The sequence below is a fragment of the Hippocampus guttulatus genome, chromosome 12 (assembly GCF_054856545.1).
Source record: "Hippocampus guttulatus isolate MCC_2025c chromosome 12, RoL_Hgut_1.0, whole genome shotgun sequence".
Lineage (NCBI taxonomy): Eukaryota > Metazoa > Chordata > Actinopteri > Syngnathiformes > Syngnathidae > Hippocampus > Hippocampus guttulatus.
In genome coordinates this window covers 15,795,185-15,813,087 of record NC_141272.1, presented here as the reverse complement: position 1 = coordinate 15,813,087, position 17,903 = coordinate 15,795,185, and the positions used below count along the sequence as shown (strand labels likewise).

General features: G+C 46.8%; 1 protein-coding gene across 2 annotated transcripts; it reads right to left on the bottom strand.

The window, feature by feature from the left end:
* Positions 1-733: 733 nt before the first annotated feature.
* Positions 734-16,255, bottom strand: fbxo46 (F-box protein 46). 2 transcript variants are annotated; one of them, XM_086125038.1, is made up of 3 exons: positions 15,844-16,255; positions 4,224-4,848; positions 734-4,141 (listed from the first exon to the last, which is right to left on the bottom strand). In XM_086125038.1, the coding sequence occupies exons 2-3, from the start codon at positions 4,701-4,703 to the stop codon at positions 2,330-2,332; spliced, it is 2,292 nt and encodes a 763-aa protein (XP_085981164.1). In that variant the 5' UTR covers positions 4,704-4,848; positions 15,844-16,255; the 3' UTR covers positions 734-2,329. The 2 variants fall into 2 exon arrangements, with proteins under 2 accessions (XP_085981164.1, XP_085981165.1); XM_086125039.1 differs by lacking the exon at positions 15,844-16,255 and having other exon boundaries at positions 4,224-4,415; positions 4,499-4,669.
* Positions 16,256-17,903: the final 1,648 nt, after the last annotated feature.

The following is a 17,903-nucleotide window of genomic DNA, read 5'->3' as shown; positions in this document are numbered from 1 at the left end:
ACACTGCACACATGCTCCATCCTTCCGTGAAGTCGTTTTTCTGCCATCAGTTCCAGTTAGTTTTTTTTTAAACTGCAATACAAATTAAACTTTGTTCGTGCTATGTGTTGATTGCTGATTAAGTGCATCATGAAATAAGAGAGGTAAAATGGAGCGCATGACTATTCTGACGGGTTGTGCTGCATCATCTTCACCACAGGTATCCTGCATGGCATCCTGTTTCCTGATGGAGATTGTGCTGATACAAAAACTACCGCAGCTAAGCATTCCACACGTGTCCATCAACAAGGGCAATGGGTTTTAGAAATAACAACAATGTCTGTACTTAGGTAACATGAGCAGCTGGTTTCAGTTTATTCTATTCAAATGGTGTCCAAAATTAACTCTGACAAATCCAGGACTCTATGATGCTCCTGTTGACAATATCATCTTTAAAATAATGTTACAAATGATAAAACCTTCTCATTCTATTCCTGCACCTTGTTAAATATAATGCACAAATTAAGCTGGTTCTACATTTGCAACCACGGAGTCCTGTGTAAGATTGGTGTATTTCCATTTACATTACAGTTCTGGTAGACATTGATTCAGTGACATTGCGTCAGCCAGTTTTTTCTTCACAATTATAGTCCTGACTTGATGACAATTAAACCATTCATCCGATCCAACCGTAATTCTATGCCTGTAGTCAGTACTTCAGTCTTTCCACACATGAAACACCACAGAAACCATGTCAATGTTGGATTTCCAGTTTTAATCATCACCTCTTTTACATTGATGCCAATATTTCCCATTAGAGTTGATCATATCTGGAACCAACGGATATCTCCCATGACGATCAAACCATTGTCCCACCTTCATGCAGAGTTTCAGCAACACGATAATAATGTCCAATCAGTCAGGTTGTTGGGATGTGGTGGTCAAAAAGCAGGGGAGAAAGCTGAAGGAAGAGAGGACTTTTTAATTTTATTTTATGAAGCGTCTATTAAACCCCTTTAAAAAAGGTGTGTGTTTGTTATGGTGCAACACCTAATATTTTTGACCATCTGTGAGGTATCTGATGCCTCCTGCAGGGGAATTGGAGGTAAGGGGGATTTAAGGCTGGAGGTTGGTGGAAAGTTTCTATGATCTGTGTTGGTTGGTTTAACATAAGAGCAATGTCGCCAATGGCCAACACTACCCTCTGCCCAGTTGGAGGACGGAGAAGGAAAAAGTGAGATGGACAAGTTAAACAATGATGCGTAAAACACAAAAACATTCTTTGTGATTTGGGAAAGAGGACCAGTTGATAAGGAGCAAAGTCCTGTAGGACAACAAACATTCTTGTACACCCAAAAAAAGCCAATCCCCATTTTAAAAAAGGCAAACAAGCAAGTCAGTCAATCATAAAAAGCGACATTTCTTTTTTTGTCTTAATCCCACTGATCTTAATCTGTACATTGTATCTCCCAGAATTAGTCCTTTGTTTCTCCTGTTGATGGCTGGTCAACTAAAGTAGGTTCAGAATCGGAGGGAGGGGGCACCTGATAAAGTATGTGAGACTGTATCAACTAATGGTATGTCATTTCCAGAAATAACATCAGTGACACAACCAATGGGGTTTCAGCAGCATTATCAGGGGGACTGATCGACATAATAAATACAGCACATTCAGAGAAATAGAAATGCATGGTGCAGGCCAGAGCCCATATGGTGGAATATCAAGTTTGCCGCATACAATCACATTTCTTTAGCAACGCTGGACATTCCACACTGAATGGTTTGGCATGGTAGGTTCAGTACAGTTCGTTTATGAAATCGGCTGCGCTGAACCCAATGAGCGTATTGAAGTTGGTGGTCTAACACAGAACAGAGACAAAAGTCTTGGGACAAAAACCAGGCTCTAGGGCATTACATTTCTATTTGTCACTTAATGCTAATCTCAATCAAATACACTGCAAACTTGTCACAGGAACTTTCTGACGACCTCCAATGCACGGAGTTGAGCAGTAATCCTGACACGCGAGAGGCATTGGAACAGGGCAAACAGACAGCAGCAAAAAGAGACCCCAAAACTGGTAGGGAGGCACACCTGATAATGTGCCACTCTGTAGTACAGTGAGGAGAGAAATTCTGTAGGACTTGGCGGGGGGGGGAAGCCATGGTGTGGCACACCTCTTTTTGTTCCTTCTTTGCCACTCAACCATGTTGAGAGCAACAAGATATGAGGTGGAATTAACGTCCTGGAGTGATTATTTCTCTCTTTTTTTCACCTTTTTTCATGATCATCCTTTGAGTAGAAATGACGCGGGGTAAGCAGAAGAAATGAGAGGCAAAAATGTTAACTCTTCTACCTGGCCTCTTCCCGTCTGACCTCTCTCTTGAATCGGACGGGCTGAGAGCCATCAACAGGTTGCTGGACCCAGTTATTATCGTGAAGTCCGACACGACATCCTGGCGTGTCCTTGTCCGTACGTCGGCAACACATCCAGTAAGAACGTCCATAAGGCAGGTCATGGTGGTAAGGTTTAGGGTGCCATCGGCACAGTGAAACATCCCCACGCTCATACTGGCGTTTACACTGCTTACAGGGGTCATCTCGATAAAGGGGGTCTTGATTCCAGCGAGAGTCCACAGCTCGCACTCCGTAGGTCTCGATCAGCACCTTGAAGTAGTGGCAGGTGCACTTGAGGGCTGCCAAGGAGCGGGTAGGAAGGTAACTGAAGATATTGACCATGATGTGGTCAGGGAGCAGCAGCATATACTGGCGAGGTTCCAGCAAGCGCTGAATCTGAAAGCGGATCTCCAGAAAATCATGGGAGACGTGGCGATAGAGGCGACACAGCGATGGGTCTGAACAATCTTCCCCAACACTGGCTCGAGGAGAGTCCGGTCGAGGTGCGCGCTCTCCTGAGCATGTAACTCCTGCTCCTGGGCTGCTGCTGTTGGCACAGTCCAGAGAGCATAATCCCGAACCCCTGCCAGAAGCCGTTGCATTTGATTCCTCCTCTGCCACTCGTGGCGATGGAAAGAAAAAGAGCTGTCCTGGAGGAGGATCCTCTGATGAGTGGTCAGTGGAGCCAACCGTTCCTCCCCCACCAGACATAGCAAAACACACAGTCTCCTCCTGAACATTTTCTGTACTGTCCTTGCCATAAAACACACATTGGTCCACAGCCCCTGTCACCACGACTTCCACGTGAAATCCCGTCACTCGCTCCCGACCCACCCCAAGAGATATTTTCTCCCCAGAAGAAGGTTCCTGGGATGTTTCCGGGCTGCCACAGGTCTGCCTGTCATAGTGATGAAGGTCTCCGTCTGGTTTAGGCGCAGGAGTCGTGGCGGCAAGCAGCAGGCTACTGGGGTCTCTTGAAGAGGGGCTGACAAGCTGGTAGAGGTCACAAGTAATTTTCTCCTTCGATCTGGCTCCCGCCTGGCTACTCCCGCCTCCGCAACTCATAAACATACAGCGTGACCGGCCTGCCGGCTCCAGCTGAGAACAAGGGTCCAGATTTGACACTCTGAAAGCTATCCTCACCTCCCCTTGGCTGTGCTTTGGGGGTGGCGGAGGAGCTACATGACTGGGCTCTGCTCCTCCTCTCAGCTCCCTGTCTCGATGAGAAAAGCCAATAGCTGAACCGGCGCCCATATGGAGGCGATTCTCCAGATTCTGAGACTCAAAGTGCGCGATGGCCTGTGCAACCCGGCATGACTCTTGCTGTTCCTCCAGCTCCTGGTCCGTCTGAATGGGAGCGGATAATTCCTTGACGTCTTTGGAAGATTGGCCTTTTGAATTGTCAGACATGAAGGACAAATGCGAGGGCTCTGATTCTGTTTCCCGGAGTAATGTGTGCTGGTGAGGGGTAAAGCCCTGCTCTTGACTGGAGGGCTGGTGCTGGTTTCCATGTACAGCCACAATGTTCCGGAGGGCCATGGCTGTCCTTTGTTCAACCAAGGCAACCATCTGAGCCACTGACAGCAGGTCGGTCTCAGACACCCCATCGATTGCTGGTTGATCAGGGCTAGGGAGTGCTTTGGGTCCTTCAGAGGAGTCATGGCTGAGGTGCGTTTCAGAGGCAAGTGTACGGTTTGGTGGGTCATAGGATGAGCATCTTCTTCGCCTTTTTGCTTTACTACAGTCAGTTGCCCAGTTGCCTTTAACCTGTGATGAAAAAAAGAAGAACGAGAGGTACTTGGAAAAACATCTTGAACTCAAAACACACATTTTTGGTTTCACGTCTTACCTTCATGGCGCTGGGTCGGGGTTGGCCTGCCCCACTAAACTGATGTGCCACAAAGAAGGCAATCTTCTCCTTAGTGTTTCCTGGTTTAATGACATACCAGGTGTCCAGCAGCACTCGACCATCTTCCATTTGAGTCCCAGAAGAAGGGAGCGGTGAAGGAGAGGACGTGGGCATAGCGGGCTGACTTTGCATCTGGGAGCCAGAGTTAAGTTCAGGTTCAGGTGGTGTGTTCTCAGAGCCCACATCCTCTACTTTTACATTGTTTTCCTGCACACCCACGAGAATTCCTCCGTCTTCTGCGCCATCTCCGGCCCTCCTCGCACCAGGAGGGGGATCACCCTTGCAGAGGGAGGAAGACCCTGCCCCACCTACGGCTATAACATTGCCCCCTGTGCCAGGACTCCTGGCTTTGTTCTGAGAGTAGGTGCCAAAGGGGCGTGGGCACCACAGACGGATGTGAGAGAAGGTGTCTCGGTCCATCAGGATGCGGACCTCTGGAACATGCCAGCAGCTATGCTGGCCTGCAGGGACCCACAACCAGCGCGCTCATGGTCAGAGTCCTATCTCAGTGCTGCCCTGTGGGGAACGGTTTGCCGCAGAGCTTCCCTTAGATCAAGCATGCGACCTGGATTAAGAGGACAGTGAGAAGAGGGAGAATGAAGTTGTGAGGAAACAGAAAGCATAATGATTAAAATCATTAATATTTCGACAGGTGCGAACCTCATTAATATACGAAGCGATTCACATTCGATGCATAGTCATTTTTCTCAAGCATAAAAGACACCAGTCAAAAGTAAACTACTGTATTTTCCGGACTATAAGTCGCAGTTTTTTTCATAGTTTGGCCGGGGGTGCGATTTATACTCCGGAGCGACTTATGTGTGAAATTATTAACACATGATTATGTCATTTCACATGTTATTTTCACATTAAACCACAAGAGGGCGCTCCCGGCCTGTGTTGATAAATCGACGACAAGTCGGATGTAAGCGAAGTAGAAGATGAAGCGGCGCATCGTCTACCTCCCGAGTTGGGGGAGTTGTTTAAAAGTGACACCATGGATGAAGATTTCATTGGATTTAATGATTTGGAGTGAAACTGATAGTTTGGTAAACTTGTTAGCATGTTCTTTATGCTAGAGTTATCTGAATAACTCTTAATATGTTACGTCGTGACTGATATTACCAGGCAGGTCAGTCATGTAACGTTAGTATACCGTATACTTATTCAGCCTGTTGTTTATTTTAAATTGCCTTTCAAGATGACATGTATGTTTTTGGTGTTGGATTTTATCAAATAAATTTCCCCCAAAAATGTGACTTATACTCCAGTGCGACTTATATATGTTTTTTCCTTCTTAATTATGCATTTTTTGGCTGGTGCGATTTATAATTGGGAGCGACGTATAATCCGAAAAATACGGTACCTTCAAAATGAATACGCGCTAAATGACAAATGCCCAGCATCTAACTAAAATGAAGCTCCATACAGCAAATCACATCCTCTCCCTGTGCCTCGCCCGTCAAAATCAAATAAAGAGATTCCATTTCAGGTTTGTATCAAACAGATGAGATGCAACATAATGGACCGTCCTCTGCTGAATCTTTGTGGCTCAAATTAACACAAAGCAACATAAGGAGCGTGCAGGCATTTGCTGAACCGATTTTCAGCAAAGAATCGAAGGGGGTGGGGTAGCGGTAAAACTGCTACAGTCTTCTTGTCCTGTCCCCTTGATTCTGACGATGCTCCAGGGCAAGTGCAACCAAAATGCTTTTGCTTCTGCAGCAATGCCAGCTTTTGGGGCCGTAAAGTATGCACAGGCGCACTTCAAAGGGCAAAGGGGTATTACAGCAATGAGTTTGGCTCACTGCAAAAGGCTTTCTATGCTGCTAAAAACAGCTTCAAGCCACATATACTGTACAGCTCATCCAGCAACCTCGGGTACGCTTTAGGACAAACCAAAACAAGACAATTAGAACACTGACTACACCCTTGAAACGGACTTGACAGATGTGTGAGTAACATGTTGACCAAGGATGTTAAAAACTGGGGGAAAGAAAATGTATACGAATCTAACTTGTCATGTCTGTGCAGTGTTCTCCACATGTGCAGGTCCAAACATGCAACGACTTCAGTGAGACTGTCATGAAAGAGCAACTATGCCCCTTTCATTAGCTTGTCCTCGGACAGCTGATTTCAATGTCTTGAGTCTACATGGAAAATATGAGAGCAACTATTAAATCTCTAGTACAGCTTGGCAATAGAGCTGCAGCTGTTGAGTGTTTAGGTATTCGGATATTCTATCGAATAATCGGCTATTCGGATTTATAAAAAAAAAAAGACAAGAGAATCAAGAATAAAGAATTGTGACAAGGTGTAGAGCAAAATCAGCATTAATTTAGGTTGGTACGTAACGATCCTAAATTGGGAGGGGGGGGGGGGGGGGGGGTTATACCCAATTGTTGAAAATTTTAAATGAAAACAATGTTGCGTTAGACGTTTTGACCAAGGGACGTTTCTTCATACTTTATTAACCCCCTGCAGTAAGTTAAGGATTTCTTTCTCCAACATAACGAATGAACAGATTTTTGCTGGCTGATAATAATTGTGTAGATACTTTTATAAGCTTTTAAATTAGCTCCAGAGTAAGGGGATGCGGCATTGAAAACATAATGATGGAGGTCATGCGCTGTAAATTCCAGTAAAGTCGGCGATTTGATTAAAACAGTGAACACAGCAGGCAGCAGTTGAAGTGTTGGATGTAATGGCTAGTTGGGCAAAAATAACACACAGTCGCTAAGTTGCTCCATTTTCCATCCACTTCTATTTGGAAGTCATTATCTTTTGCCGCACGTCACTTTGCACTGACCAAGTGATGTAGCTGCAACGGGTCAATAATGCTCGTGTCCGAACAAGGACACGTCTCCAAGGCTTGAAATAAGGTGTTTTGCGTTAAAGTATGTGAGTCGCAATTGCCTTGTTGCGACTCACGACGAGTTGCCGTGCCTCGATGGGATCACCACCTTATCGTGGTGAGGCACTTTGCGCGTCTCCATGACCCCTAGAGCTATGTCGGCAGGAGTCCCGCACTCCTGGCAGGGTCACCCAAGCCGAACAGGTCGAAGGGTAGAGGCCAGACAAAGAGTGATCCCAAACCGGCACCTGGGGGCAGGCACAGGCGGAGTCCAACAGACCGGACTACCGGCAGCCCCCTGCAACTCTTGCCAGGAGAAGGTCGTCATGGGTACCCTCATGCCACCGGAAACCACCTGGCAGGAGTGAAGATGGTGGGAGTGAGGACTGCGCGCCCACACCCTCACCTTAATCCGAACCTCTGCGCAAGCTTCTTGCCCCAACCCCACACCCAATCCCCCACCCTGCATCCCCCTAATCCCCCAAAGTCCTGTGGCGATGTGGAATGGCGGTGGGCACAGGCCAAGGATGTGGCTGGGAGTGCCTAGCCAAACCATGCACACAGGCGGCAATGGAGTGATGGTCGTTGACACTGCGGGATGGAGCAGCGCATCTCTTCGGCAGCTTCCATTGTGACTGAGCAGCTCCACACTGCTCACCCCTGAGATGGGGAGGGACCTAGAAAAAATGGTCTAAAAATTGTCTGCTCTCCACACTCCGGACGGTAAACCGCAATCGTCGGAGCATCCCCCTTGCGGTCGAAAGGATAATAAACGAAATAGAAAAAATCTATGCATAGCTTCGTGGAATGTCCGCACACTGCTGGACCTGGCTGAAACTCCTGACAGGCCCCACCGGAGGACAGCACTTGTGGCCACAGAGCTCGCGAGGTATAACGTCGATATCGCAGCTCTCAGCGAGACCAGGATACATGGAGAGGACTCCCTGACAGAAGTTGGTGCAGGGTATACCTTCTTCTGGAAAGGGGTCCCTGAAGGCACTCGTCGAAACCATGGAGTTGGCTTTGCTGTGAAGTCCCAACTGCTGAAGCGCATCCCAGAATCCCCCACCGGCATCAATGAAAGGCTGATGACATGGCGCATTCCCCTGGCAAAGGGACGCTTCGCCACACTCATCAGTGCCTACGCACCAACTCTGAATGCCGAGCAGAATATAAAGGAGGATTTCTACAGAACTCTGGACACCATCCTGCAGCAAACACCGGCTATGGACAAGCTCATAGTCATGGGAGATTTCAATGCTAGGGTGGGCACGGAACACCTGGTATGGAGTAAAGTTATTGGCCAACATGGAGTGGGAAAAATGAACAACAACGGCCTTCGGCTCCTCTCTCTCTGTGCAGAACATCAGTTGGTCATCACTAACACCATTTTCCAAATGAAGAACAGGTTTAAGACCACCTGGCAGCATCCCCGCTCCAAACACTGGCATCTCCTGGACTATGTGATTGTCCGTCAAAAGGACATACGGGATGTCCTCATCACCCGTGTCATGCGCGGAGCTGAGTGTTGGACTGACCATCTCATGGTCAGATCCAAACTCCTCATGAGCATTCAACCCCGTCATCCAAGGACAGCTCCCAACAAAAGGCTCAACTGTGCAGCATTGAACAACCCCACCACCAGAGCCAACCTCCGGCGACTCCTTGCTGAAAACCTTGACAAGATCCCGGAGGAATCAAGTGACTGGCCAGCTCTGCACCAGGCTATCCAGAGCACAGCTTCGGAGGTGCTTGGCCAGTCAAGGAGACGCCACCAGGATTGGTTTGACTGCAACTCAACCGAGATACATACACTTCTGAAAGCAAAGCATGAGGCCCATAAAGCTCTCCTGTCCTGCCCTACATCTCTCACCCGTAAAGCCACCTTTTCTGCAGTTAGAACAGTGACCCAGCGAGCACTCCGTATCATGGAGGACACCTGGTGGGTGCAGAAGGCAAATGAGATCCAAAATCTGGCAGACTGTAACAACACCCAGGGCTTCTACAATGCCATCAAAGCACTGTATGGTCCCAAGAAGCGGGCAATTGCTCCAGTCCGATCAGCTGATGGCTCTGCACTCCTCAAGGACCACCATGAGATCCTTGCCCGTTGGGCAAACCACTTTGAACATCTTCTCAACCATACCAACCCTGTCAATCCACACATTCTGGACAATCTTCCAGACCTGCCAACAATCATGAGCCTCGACGCCCCACCATCCTATTCTGAAACCCAGCAAGCCATTGCGGGCCTAAAGAACAACAAAAGCGCTGGACCTGATGGCATCCCTGCAGAGGTTTTCAAACACGGAGGTTATCTCCTCACGCGCCGACTGCACCTCCTGATTCAAAACATCTGGGAACATGGGACCGTCCCGCAGGATTGGAAGGATGCTAACATCGTTGTTATCTATAAGCAGAAAGAGGACAGAGCAGCCTGTGGGAATAGCCGAGGAATCTCTCTCCTCTCCACCGCAGGAAAGATCTTGGCCAAAATCATGCTCAGCAGGCTAGTCGAGCACATCTCAGAAGGTGTGCTTCCAGAAACTCAGTGTGGCTACCGGAAGACTAGATCCACCATTGACATGATCTTTGTTTTAAGACAGCTAATGGAGAAAAGCAGAGAACATCAAAAGGACCTGTACATAGCCTTCATCGATCTCAGCAAAGCCTTTGACACCATTAACCGTGAGTTGCTCTGGAAACACCTCTCCAAACTTGGGGTCCCACCCAGGTTTCTCAGCATCCTCCAGCAGCTGCATGATGGGATGCAAGCCAGAGTGCTCATCGGAGGACTCCAGTCAGAGCTCTTCAAGGTGAAAGTCGGGGTGAAGCAGGGCTGTGTCTTGGCTCCAGTGCTTTTTAACATCCTCCTCTCTGCCACCACGTGCCTCTTCCACCGTGGCATGGGACATGAAGACGGTGTCCATATGGAATACCGCCTAGACGGAAGCCTCTTCAACATCAGACGGCTCCAGGCTCACACAAAGACAAAAATCTGTCAGATCTGTGAGCTTCAGTATGCTGATGACTGCACTATATTAGCTCACAGTTCAAACTCTATGCAGCACGCCCTCGACACCATTTCCAATCTGTACCAATCCTTTGGTCTTCAGATCAACATTAAAAAAACTGAGGTCATGTTCCAACTCGCTACCCCAACCTCCACATCCCCCAGCTTTCACATTAATGGCACTCCACTAAACGTAGTGGACCATTTCACCTACCTTGGCTCCACTTTATCTTCAAACTGTTCCCTTGACACTGAAGTCCACACCCGTATTAATAAAGCATCATCATCCTTTGGTCGCCTACGCAGCAGGGTCTTTGAAAACCGAAACCTGAAGACCTGTACCAAGATTGCTGTGTACAACGCAGTGTGTCTCTCCACTCTGCTCTATGGGTCAGAGTCATGGACTCCATATCGCCAGCACATTACTACCTTGGAAGCCTTCCACATCCGCTGCCTGCAAAAGATCCTTGGCCTGTCCTGGAAAGATCGAATTCCCCATACAGACATCCTCAAAAGCACCAATTCCATCTGCATGGAAGCGGCCGTGGCGAAAAAACATCTTCGGTGGATTGGACACACCATTCGCATGCCAGACAACCGCCTGCCCCGCCAGGTCCTCTATGGCCAACTGAGAGGTGCAAAGCGTTCTGCTGGGGGCCAAAAGCGGCGCCTCAAGGACTACAGCAGGGACCTCCTAAAGCGAGCCAACGTCAACCCCACGCAGCTTGAAACACTTGCACTCAACAGACCAACCTGGCAGATCACTTGTGCTACTGCAATCTCTGAAATACACAAAATTAACCAAGCCAGACGAACCGAGAAACACATTCAACGACACCAGCGGGCAGCTGGTACCCCCCTGGTATCCGGTTTCCCTTGCTCCATCTGTGGTCGAGTCTGCGGCTCAAGAATCGGTCTCTATGCCCACGAGAAGTGGCACCAGCGACAGAGTTGCTGACCCCCCCCCCCTACCCATCCTCCCCTCCCTTGGAGCAAGTGTCATCATCAGACATGATGGACAGCTAGAAGTGTGAGTCGCAATTCACATTTTGGGCCTCGAAAAAACAAATTAAAACACAAAACTGTGAATGAGCCAACACAAACGTTATAGAAATCACTAAAAGCGACTCATTACACTGCTAATGTCATGAATGTTCCGATTTTTTTTTTTTAAGTCATCGAGTGTCCATCGCTACCAAGGGCTTGTATTCCCTCCACTTCCTCCTTTCGGGACTCGGAAGGCAGGCAGCCCCGGTAGGTCCCTCATGTGCAATAGGGGAATGAGCCCGACTGACGTGGGCAAGTCTGTAATTGCACTGAATTTAAGCACATTACTTCAATGTACCTATGAAATGTGTGAAAGTTGTGCAATTCACATTAGTCCTTGTGACCACTACCTGAGCGGCTAATCACACTTTCAGAATCAGAATCATCTTTACTGGCCAAGGATGTAGAACACACAAGGAATTTGTCTCCGGTAGTACAGGCTACACTAGTACTGTATCTCAACTCAACTTAACTGTATTTATAGAGCACTTTATCATAAACTGTTTTAATAATAATAATAATACATCACATTTGCAAGCGCCTTTCATAACACTCAAGGACACTGTACAACCAAGAGCAATAGTAAAACACAGATAAAATAATAGACAAAGAAAGAAAGATTTAAGGCGGGTAGGCAAGTCTGAATAGGTGGGTTTTGAGCTGGGTTTTGAATATGGAAAGAGAGTCAATATTACGAATGTTGGGAGGAAGTGAGTTCCACAGTTTGGGGGCAGAGCGACTGAAGGCTCTGCACCCCATTGTACTGAGACGGGCAGAGGGTAGAAAAAGGTGGAGGGAGGATGAGGACCTGAGTGAGCGAGAGGGAATGGAGATTTGAAGAAGATCTGACAGATAGGGGGGCGCAAGGTTATGGATGGCTTTGAATGTATAGAGAAGCAATTTGAAGTTGATTCTAAGTTTGACAGGAAGCCAGTGGAGCTGTCGGAGGATGGGGGTGATATGATGGAAGGAGGGGGTTCTCGTGATGATCCGGGTTGCTGAATTCTGAACAAGTTGAAGTTTATGGAGGAATTTTTGATGGACACCGAAGAGGAGTGAGTTACAGTAGTCAATACGGGAAGTGACGAGACTGTGAACAAGGATAGCAGTGGTGTGAGGAGTGAGTGAGGGACGGAGGCGGTTTATATTGCGAAGGTGGAAATGAGCGGACCGGGTAATGTTATTGATGTGGGAGTGAAAGGATAGTGAACTGTCAAGGATGACATCCAGACTCTTCACCTGGGGGGAAGGAGATATAGTGGCATTATCAATTATGAGGGAGAAATTGTCGGCTTTGTTTAGAGTGGATTTGGTACCGACGAGTAGGAGTTCAGTTTTATTGCTGTTTAGCTTGAGGAAATTATGGGTGAACCAAGATTTGATTTCTGAGAGACAGTGAGAGAGGGATGAGGGTGGGAGAGAAGCGTCGGGTTTGCTGGAGAGGTAGAGCTGGGTGTCATCCGCAAAGCAGTGAAAGTGTAAGCCAAATTTGCGGAAAATGTTTCCGAGCGGAAGGAGGTAGACAATTAAAAGGAGCGGACCTAGGACAGAACCCTGGGGAACACCAGAAGAGACGGGGAGGGATTGTGAAGTAAAAGAATCAAGTTGAATGAACTGAGAGCAGCCAGTGAGATATGAGTGGAACCAACGTAGAGGGGTGTTGGTGATGCCTATGGTAGAGAGTCTGTTGAGGAGGATGGGGTGAGAGATTGTGTCGAAGGCTGCACTCAGGTCAAGGAGGATGAGGATGGAGATTAGGCCAGAGTCTGCTGCCATGAGAAGATCGTTTGTGATTTTTATGAGGGCTGTTTCAGTACTGTGACGGGGACGGAAGCCGGACTGGAATTTTTAGGGTATGTCAGCCGGTTGACACAATCAACGGATGCCAACCACAGATACTTGAATTCAATTTTGACATGAGATTTCCATTTGTTTTTTTTAATGAGTTGTATATGGGGTAGGTCATATTAAAAGGAGGAAAAAGTTTTGAAATGATTTCTTGATGTAACTTTTTACCTCACAAAAACCTAGCACTTTATTTTCCAATACGCTTTCAAAATGTGTTTAACAAGGTGTTGAATGTAATCAAAACTGTGCTGAAAGCATCATAGTTGTAATAAATGGCATGTCTATTTTTCCATTCACTTTGTATAGTTTAATACAAGGCTACTTGGTGAGAATACTACACCCACCGAACCTGACGATCCGGACCATTGGTCCAGGCCCTTAACAATCAAACTGTGACAACTATTCATGGTGGATCACTCTGCTCGTTTTCATTTGCTGTGTTACTTTAAAGACTGAACAAAACAGGAGTGACAACAATCTAATTATGTTAAAAAGTCAAAATCCTCATAAAGTGTTCATAAAAAGCATGACATATTCAATATGCCCATCAATGTTCAACATAACATAAAGTGGTGAACCACAGCAGTCCGAGTACCAAGTACAGAGTACCAATTAAACACAAGCTTCATTTGAAACACTTCCTGAAAAAGAAGGTCTGGATTTAAGCTTTCTGCATCAAACTAATCCGCCAAATCCTGGCCTAGCACAAAAGCAGCCAACAAAACTTCAGAGCTGGGACCTTGGGGACATCCTTTTACCGATGTACATGTGCTCTCTGTCAAAATACACAAGCAAGAGTTTTGGTAAGTGGAAATATACAAATGTTAAATGGTTATGTGGGCTAAAATTTAAGGACATTTAAAATATGTTTTACAAGAACCTCAGCAGGAAGTCTGCTCTTTACCAAACATGAGTATTAAATGCTGGCGGCCCGGTGGTTGCCTGGTTCGAGCGTGAGCCTCACAGTGCAGAGGTGCAGGGTTTGATTTCGGCTACCCTGTGTGGAGTTTGCATGTTCTCTCTGTGCCTGCGTGGGTTTTCTCCAGATACTCCGGGTCCCTCCCACATTCCAAAATGGCAGGTTAATGGAAGAGTGAGTGAGAATGAGTTGATCAGAAAATGAATGGATGGGTATTAAATGCACACCGCCAACCTATAGACGCTAATGAGCTGTGTGCAAATTCTGATTCCCTTGTTTTTTTAGGGAAATTTGCACCAAAAAAAAAATAAAAAACATCTTGTCATACCAACAACAGCAGTCTTTTGATTTCACCAAGAAATAGATCATTATAATAGCTGCGGCGCTCTCTGTTCCACATCAACCACCTGCTCTTCCGCACTATTTTGTATTGTTTGTTAAAAAGACAGCAATGGTTGAATAACAATATACCCCAGTGTCAAGTCAATCTGCATGGACATCTGTGTATGTTCTTGAGGGGAGGGGCTCTGCAACCCAAGTATAGTCAAAAGTGCCACTGCTACAAGGTGCCAACCAGGCTATACAGCTGAGTGCACCATTCAGAACAGTGGTCAGTTGTTTCTGTGCGTTTGTCTTTTGAGTCCTGCCTCCCACACCAGTGAGCCATTTGAGTGAGAGGAGAGGAAAGAAGTAACATCACTCAATGTTGATGAACATAAAGAAACATACAGGTAATTGGCAATTCATCGAGTCTGGAAAGAACTACCGTGCCCATTTTTTTGTTTGTTTTATCCAACAATAAGTCAATATAGTAATTCTCGTGACAGGCCGACACAGTGACAACATTAAAAGTTAGACTTTGATTCGTCAAACACATGAACCATTGTGGCATCTCACAGACACACTTGTATCTGTTCAAATTCAATCGGAGCACCCAGTCAGTATGTCCGACTAGGAGATTTCGTCGGCCTCACAGCGCAGAGGTGAAGGGTTTGATTCCGGCTGCGGCCTTTCTGTGTAGAGTTCGGGTGTTCTCCCCGTGCCTGAATGGGTTTTCTCCGGGTACTCCGGTTTCCTCCCGCATTCCGAAAACATGCATGGCGGGTTCATGGAACATTCTTAATTGTCCCTCGGTGTGAGTGTGAGCGCGGATGGTTGTATGTCTATGTTAGCCCTGCGATTGGCTAGCAACCAGTTCTGGGTGTTCCCCCCCCCCCCCCCCCCCCCCCGTCTACTGCCCGAGGACGGCTGGGGTAGGCTCCAGCATGCCCCGTGACCCTTGTGAGGGTAAGCGGATCAGAAAACGGATGGGTGGATGTGTCTTAAAACACAGTCTTTAATTCGGTTTAATTGTATATGTGTTTCCGTTAAACTTAGTGTCAGTGAATAAATAATGTTTTGAACGTTGTCCATAGTCGAAGGCCGTATGATCGATCTTGTTTATTTAAATTACAAAATATACAATTAAATCAACCCTACATTCAAATAAGACATAGCATATTTGCTGTTATGTATTTTGGGTGAGTTTATTTGCGTACTCGTTGAGCAAGTCGTGACAATACAGTAGCACGTTACCCAATTAGCCAATTGAAGCTGATTTAGCGTCACAGAACCACGATTTATAAGTGTTCATTGTTTAGGACAAACTTTCAGATGCTTGTGTGTGTGATCTTTAATCGCATCCAAGGACGAAGAAATTGTACTTTAATTGATGTTTATTTTAGCGAGTTCGCATACGGGAGGTTAGGTAAATAGCCGACTACAGAGTTGCTAACAAGCTTGCTAACTTGATATCTTAATATACCTGCAAAGTGGCCAGCAAGATAAGGTGAAAAAAAAACACACAAACACTGGCGTTGGATTTCGTTTGCACTCTTACCTCAACAACTATGGCCTTCACAAGCAACCGTCCCGGCTCTTAAAGCGTCGATGGTAACACTTTCCTCGTAATGCTTCTTGTAGCCAAACCAGTTTGTGTAGTGAATTGCAGGTGACACGACTTTAAGTGTTCGCGTCCACGTAGCTAAGCTAGCTGCCGCTCGGGCTAACGTCGACAGCAACTACAGTACTTTCTATTGTCAATCTTCTCGAAGCGGCGGTGGCTGCTATCGAGGCTTGTCAGTTCTCTGAACACAGCCTAGCGGATTGTATACCTTGTTAGGACTCTCAGCAGCCCCTCTCCTTCTGTATGTATTTAGAAGTGACACAAGCGTTTACGGTATGTGTGCGTGGATACCAAAATAATCAGTGTCAAAACGACTGAAGGAGGAAGGCCATCTTGTTGACAAGCAGCTGCATAAGGCGGCCAGCCAATAGCAAACGAGAGTCGGTGGTGTGCCCATATATGGCGTGTGCACGGCTCCCCCCCATCCCTCCTCCACTGCTTTTCTCCCCCACTCACTGGACAACGACGGCGTCCACTCTTATGGTGCATTCGAGGAACGTGGGAAGTTGATCTTTTCCGACTTTGGACTGGGAAAAGTGTACCACAACGCTCCTGTCACCTGGGAGATCTGAGTTGCGAAGTTTGGGGGGGGAAATAAGGACCGAGTTCACCGACTGACTTTCAATGTGACGTCGCTCGACAATGGCTATCCCAAGGAGAGTGAATGGCAAAACATAATTTACAAGATTATAAACATATATTTAGATGTACCTATTACTATATTAGTTATTTAAAATAAATTCAGGTAATGCAACATGATTCACACTAACTGCATAAATATATGCGGTTGTTTTCCTGCATGTTATTCGGTGAAATGAATGAAATACTTTGGAGATACTGTATAAAATTTACGAAAATTATAAAAATGTTTTTTTGGAGGAGGGAAATGTGATTGACCAAAATAAGAAACAATTTATCGGAATCAGACTTTATTGTTGACACTTGACACTTGGCTCGAACGCTTTGAGGTCGGAATCAGGACAATCCGAGTGGGATTCCTACGATTTCCCACCTTCCTCGAATGCAGCAATAACATCACGCGGTTTCACACACATGTCCGCACAAGGGGAACTGCTGAGCAGGTCCCGAACAACCCATCCATCCATCTATCCATTTTCTGATCGGCTTATCCTCACAAGGCTCGCGTGGGGTGCTGGAGCCTATCCCAGCCGTCCTCGGGCAGTTGGCGGGGTACACATACCGGTCAACTTTTCGGAGCGCCAACCTGTATAAACTACCAAAAAATCCCTTATAAAGAGCAAAAAATCCTTATAACACACCAAAGCATTTTATATGTCAAAATAACGGCAGAAAAACCCCCCACGACATTTTCAATGATAGTTATTGTAGATCTCCATAATACATCCATCCATCCATCCATTTTCCGAACCGCTTGATCCTCACTAGGGTCGCGGGGGGTGCTGGAGCCTATCCCAGCCGTCTCCGGGCAGTAGGCGGGGGACACCCTGAATCAGTTGCCAGCCAATCGCAGGGCACACAGAGACGAACAACCATCCACGCCCACACTCACACCTAGGGACAATTTAGAGCGTCCAATCAGCCTGACATGCATGTTTTTGGAATGTGGGAGGAAACCGGAGCACCCGGAGAAAACCCACGCAGGCCCGGGGAGAACATGCAAACTCCACACAGAGAGGCCGGAGCTGGAATCGAACCCGGTACCTCTGCACTGTGAAGCCGACGTGCTAACCACTGGACTACCAGGCCGCCCTCCATAATACAATGTCTGGTTAATGTCTAATCATCATTCTACTTAGTGGCATTACTGTGTTCAGAGTGGTATTCCTGCGTTACTTTTTTCACCAACTCCAAATCATTTGGAGTTGGTGAAAAAAAACCCCGGAAATGTTCAGAATCCGTATGATTTGTGCGATACGGCCATATACGTAAGATTCACCACAAAATCCGTATGAACTATGGCTAAACCGTATGAGTTGACAGGTATGGGTACACCCTGAACTGGTTGTCAGCCA

Bases quoted from the DNA above. Each gene is read 5' to 3' on its own strand.
- fbxo46 (XM_086125038.1), bottom strand. From the start codon at position 4,703: ATGGACCGAGACACCTTCTCTCACATCCGTCTGTGGTGCCCACGCCCC. The intron at 4,142-4,223 runs GTAAGACGTGAA...TTTTCATCACAG, and splicing joins CCCGACCCAGCGCCATGAAG to GTTAAAGGCAACTGGGCAAC.